The 6,000-nt window shown below is 40.8% G+C and overlaps 1 protein-coding gene across 2 annotated transcripts in view; it reads right to left on the bottom strand.

Moving 5' to 3' along the window:
• The window catches only part of LOC139745751 (uncharacterized), a 45,643-nt gene that overhangs the window by 26,915 nt on the left and 12,728 nt on the right, over positions 1-6,000 (bottom strand). For both annotated transcript variants that reach the window (XM_071656275.1, XM_071656276.1), the window contains exon 4: positions 785-1,015. In XM_071656275.1, the coding sequence (XP_071512376.1) occupies positions 785-1,015 (231 nt within the window). The remainder of the gene's footprint in view (positions 1-784; positions 1,016-6,000) is intronic.

Genomic DNA, 6,000 nt, shown 5'->3' on the forward strand with positions numbered 1-6,000 from the left:
TTTGTAAAACTTCTGCTAGAAATGTGGCTGCATACAATCAAAGTGGCACAATTTCTGGATGATAATAACTAAAGTCAAGTCACACACAGTCATGACTGAAGCTGAGTCATGCAGCTATATGGTTAATTTTTTCCCATGTGATAAGGGCAGTTAAGGTAAGTGAATCAAGCACTACTACAATCATGTCCGAGTAATTCATATTTCTTCCTTGCAAATACCCCAATATTTTTCACATTGAACAGCTTCAATAAAAAAAAAAATTCTATATCAAAATCTAGAGAGGAGAACATAGCATTTCCTGACCACAGCTTAAACATGTAGGCTAAATCTTGATCACGAGCTGCCTTAGTCTATCTGAATAAGTTGGGACATAACCCGAAGAAGGGGTGGCAAGAGACTGCTCGATTATCAAACACATTAACCTTGTAGTCACTTCTGTTCTACACTATGAGAAAAAAGCTGATGTCTACCATGGCCTCACACTTGATAGCTTTCTAATTAGAACACTTTTGACAGTGTTGTGATCAGAAAGAGGTCTATTACTATTTTCTTGGAATATGGTTTCCAAATAATGGTTTGTACAGATCCATGAACAGGTCATTTTCATGTTTTACATGTTCATTAGAGAAATACTAGTAAATAAGGTTTAAGACTTCATAATCAAGTACCTAGCTAACATATAAGACTTGAAAATAAATGGGAGACTCTTTTGCTGTGGCTACCCACTTGATGGGAATGCCCAGAGGGTATGGGCATCAAAGATAAAGATAGATAGCTTACTTACTTTAACTCTGAGTTGGTTGTATGCTGTTGTGGGTAGATGGATGTATTCAGCTTGAATTTTAGTTGTATACTGATCATATTCTGGTCCAGGGGCCCCTAACACAGCTGTGGTGAAATCCAAAAAGTAATGGACATCATCAGAGCCAGAACCCCCCTCCATCATGTGAGCTTCTGTTAAGTTGCTGACTGAAGCCTCTAAAAGTGATCGCACAGCTGATGCCAAAGGTGAATCCTGAAATATTCAACCAGTATTTCCTCATTTTAGAAAATCTACTTTTTTACATACATATAGACATACGTTACCATTATCTTTTTTCATACATACTTGCCATTTCCCATATTAGCGGGTAGCATTAAGAACAGACGACGAGCCTTGGAAGGGATATCCTTAATTTGGCCCTTTCTCTGTTCCTTCTTTTGGAAAATAAAAAAAAAAGAAGGGAGGGGAGGATTTCTAGCCCCTCGCTCCCTCCCCTCTTAGACACTTTCTACGACACACATTATCATTAATATTGTTATCATTATCTATTTTATATATATCTATTATACTTTGTCGCTGTCTCCTGCGTTAGTGAGTTAGCACAAGGAAACAGACGAAAAAATGGCCCAACCCACCCACATACACATGTATATACATACACGTCCACACACACACATATACATACCTATACATCTCAACATATATATACACACACAGACATATACATATGTACATAATTCATACTGTCTGCCCTTATTCATTCCCATCGCCACCCCGCCATACATGTAATGACAACCCCCTCCCCCCATGTGTGCAAGGTAGCACGAGGAAAAGACAACAAAGGCCACATTCGTTCACACTCAGTCTCTAGCTGTCATGTATAATGCACCAAAACCACAGCTCCATTTCCACATCCAGGTCCCACAGAACTTTCCATGGTTTACCCCAGACGCTTCACATGCCCTGGTTCAATCCATTGACAGCACGTCGACCCCGGTATACCACATCATTCCAATTCACTTTATTCCTTGCACGCCTTTCACCCTTCTGCATGTTCAGGCCCCGATCACTCAAAATCTTTTTCACTCCATCTTTCCACCTCCAATTTGGTCTCCCACTTCTTGCTCCCTCCACCTCTGACACATATATCTTGTTTGTCAATCCTTCCTCTCTCATTCTCTCCATGTGACCAAACCATTTCAAAACACCCTCTTCTGCTCTCTCAACAACACTCTTTTTATTACCACACATCTCTCTTACCCTTTCATTATTTACTCAGTCAAACCATCTCACACCACATATTGTCCTCAAACATCTCATTTCCAACACATTCATCCTCCTCCACACAACTCTATATATATATATATATATATATATATCCCACGCCTCACAACCATATAACATTGTCGGAACCACTATTCCTGCAAACATGCCCGTTTTTGCTTTCCGAGATAACGCTCTCACCTTCCACACATTTTTCAACGCTCCCAGAACTTTCGCCCCCTCCCCCACACTATGACTCACTTCCGCTTCCATGGTTTCATCCGCTGCCAAATCCACTCCCAGATATCTAAAACACTTCACTTCCTCCAGTTTTTCTCCATTCAAACTTACCTCCCAATTGACCTTTCCCTCAACCCTACGGTACCTAATAACCTTACTCTTATTCACATTTACTCTCAGCTTTCTTCTTTCACACACTTTACCTAACTCAGTCACTAGCTTCTGCAGTTTCTCACCTGAATCAGCAATCAGCACTGTATCATCAGCAAACAACAACTGACTCACTTCCCAAGCTCTCTCATCCACAACAGACTGCATACTTGCCCCTCTCTCCCAACACTCTTCCATTAACCTCCCTAACAACCCCATCCATAAACAAATTAAACAACCATGGAGACATCATGCACCCCTGTCGCAAACCAACATTCACTGAGAACCAATCACATTCCTCTCTTCCTACATGTACACATGCCTTACATCCTCGATAAAAACTTTTCACTGCTTCTAACAACTTGCCTCCCACACCATATATTCTTAATACCTTCCACAGAGCATCTCTATCAACTCTATCATATGCCTTCTCCAGATCCATAAATGCTACATACAAATCCATTTGCTTTTCTAAGTATTTCTAACGTACATTCTTCAAAGCAAACACCTGATCCACACATCCTCTACCACTTCTGAAACCACACTGCTCTTCCCCAATCTGATGCTCTGTACATGCCTTCACCCTCTCAATCAATACCCTCCCATATAATTTCCCAGGAATACTCAACAAACTTATACCTCTATAATTTGAGCACTCACCTTAATCCCCTTTGCCTTTGTACAATGGCACTATGCAAGCATTCCACCAATCCTCAGGCACCTCACCATGAGTCATACATACAGTAAATAACCTTACCAACCAGTCAACCACACAGTCACCCCCTTTTTTAATAAGTTCCGCTGCAATACCATCCAAACCCACCGCCTTGCCGGCTATCATCTTCCGCAAAGCTTTTACTACCTCTTCTCTGTTTACCAAATCATTCTCCCTAACCCCTCTCACTTTGCACACCACCTCAACCAAAACACCCTATATCTGCCACTCTATCATCAAACACATTCAACAAACCTTCAAAATACTCACTCCATCTCCTTCTCACATCACCACTACCTATTATCACCTCCCCATTTGCCCCCTTCACTGATGTTCCCATTTGTTCCCTTGTCTTACACACTTTATTTACCTCCTTCCAAAACATCTTTTTATTCTCCCTAAAATTTAATGATACTCTCTCATCCCAACTCTCATTTGCCCTCTTTTTCACCTCTTGCATCTTTCTCTTGACCTTCAGTTTTTCTCCATTCAAACTTACCTCCCAATTGACTTGTCCCTCAACCCTACTGTACCTAATATTCTTGCTCTTATTCACATTTACTCTCACAATTCTTCCTTCACACACTAATATTAATACTAATAATAATAATAATAATTCAATGCACCAGATTAACTAACTGTCTGTAACAATTAACGTTAATGTGAAAAATCTAAGATATCAATTTCTGAATTGTTACACGTCAAAATTTTTGTTTTTCAAATTAATGCGTCTCCATATTTTACTCACATTCCTTTGCGAGGACCAACAGCTGTTTGATGTATGCTATACCAATGCTATGTAAAAGGCTGACTGTATCTTCTATAGTTTTAAGTCATTTAAAGTCATTATTCTTGGGCTAGATTCAATCGGCTAAAGTGCCATTGTACAAAGGCAAAGGGGATAAGAGTGAGTGCTCAAATTACAGAGGTATAAGTTTGTTGAGTATTCCTGGTAAATTATATGGGAGGGTATTGATTGAGAGGGTGAAGGCATGTACAGAGCATCAGATTGGGGAAGAGCAGTGCGGTTTCAGAAGTGGTAGAGGATGTGTGGATCAGGTGTTTGCTTTGAAGAATGTATGTGAGAAATACTTAGAAAAGCAAATGGATTTGTATGTAGCATTTATGGATCTGGAGAAGGCATATGATAGAGTTGATAGAGATGCTCTGTGGAAGGTATTAAGAATATATGGTGTGGGAGGCAAGTTGTTAGAAGCAGTGAAGAGTTTTTATCGAGGATGTAAGGCATGTGTACGTGTAGGAAGAGAGGAAAGTGATTGGTTCTCAGTGAATGTAGGTTTGCGGCAGGGGTGTGTGATGTCTCCATGGTTGTTTAATTTGTTTATGGATGGGGTTGTAAGGGAGGTAAATGCAAGAGTCCTGGAAAGAGGGGCAAGTATGAAGTCTGTTGGGGATGAGAGAGCTTGGGAAGTGAGTCAGTTGTTGTTCGCTGATGATACAGCGCTGGTGGCTGATTCATGTGAGAAACTGCAGAAGCTGGTGACTGAGTTTGGTAAAGTGTGTGGAAGAAGAAAGTTGAGAGTAAATGTGAATAAGAGCAAGGTTATTAGGTACAGTAGGGGTGAGGGTCAAGTCAATTGGGAGGTGAGTTTGAATGGAGAAAAACTGGAGGAAGTGAAGTGTTTTAGATATCTGGGAGTGGATCTGTCAGCGGATGGAACCATGGAAGCGGAAGTGGATCATAGGGTGGGGGAGGGGGCGAAAATTTTGGGAGCCTTGAAAAATGTGTGGAAGTCGAGAACATTATCTCGGAAAGCAAAAATGGGTATGTTTGAGGGAATAGTGGTTCCAACAATGTTGTATGGTTGCGAGGCGTGGGCTATGGATAGAGATGTGCGCAGGAGGATGGATGTGCTGGAAATGAGATGTTTGAGGACAGTGTGTGGTGTGAGGTGGTTTGATCGAGTAAGTAACGTAAGGGTAAGAGAGATGTGTGGAAATAAAAAGAGCGTGGTTGAGAGAGCAGAAGAGGGTGTTTTGAAGTGGTTTGGGCACATGGAGAGAATGAGTGAGGAGAGATTGACCAAGAGGATATATGTGTCGGAGGTGGAGGGAACGAGGAGAAGAGGGAGACCAAATTGGAGGTGGAAGGATGGAGTGAAAAAGATTTTGTGTGATCGGGGCCTGAACATGCAGGAGGGTGAAAGGAGGGCAAGAAATAGAGTGAATTGGAGTCATGTGGTATACAGGGGTTGACGTGCTGTCAGTGGATTGAAGCAAGGCATGGGGGGCGTCTGGGGTAAGCCATGGAAAGCTGTGTGGGTATGTATATTTGCGTGTGTGGACGTGTGTATGTACATGTGTATGGGGGGGGGGGGGCCATTTCTTTCGTCTGTTTCCTTGCGCTACCTCGCAGACGCGGGAGACAGCGACAAAGTATAAAAAAAAAATAAAAAAAAAAAAAAAAAAAAATAATAATAATAATATGATAGCTAAAGAATAGTTGTGAGCGAATGCAGTCTTTCTTCATCTGTTCCAGGCACTAAATTGCTAATGTGGGAAATGGTGATCAAGTTTGAAAAATTCATATTTTTCCTACTTCATCTGTTTCCTGCATTAGCAAGGTAATAATAATAATATGCATGCATCAAACAGTTCTTGAAACATAAGCAAACCATTTTATGTAAAAACTTCTAGTTGCAACACACATCTTTCAGTATCTTTCTTCTACACTCAAATTCAATGCTTACCAGATTAACTAACTTTCCCTGTCCAAACAATTAAACATATACATTTCCTAAAAAATCTAACGCTATCAATTATCTCAATTGTACTACGTCAAAATTCTCCTTTTTTTCACAACCTTATGCCTCCTTCCTTCATTTTCACTCCTCCCATTCCTTTGTCT

Source organism: Panulirus ornatus, chromosome 62 (assembly GCF_036320965.1).
Source record: "Panulirus ornatus isolate Po-2019 chromosome 62, ASM3632096v1, whole genome shotgun sequence".
Taxonomy (NCBI): domain Eukaryota; kingdom Metazoa; phylum Arthropoda; class Malacostraca; order Decapoda; family Palinuridae; genus Panulirus; species Panulirus ornatus.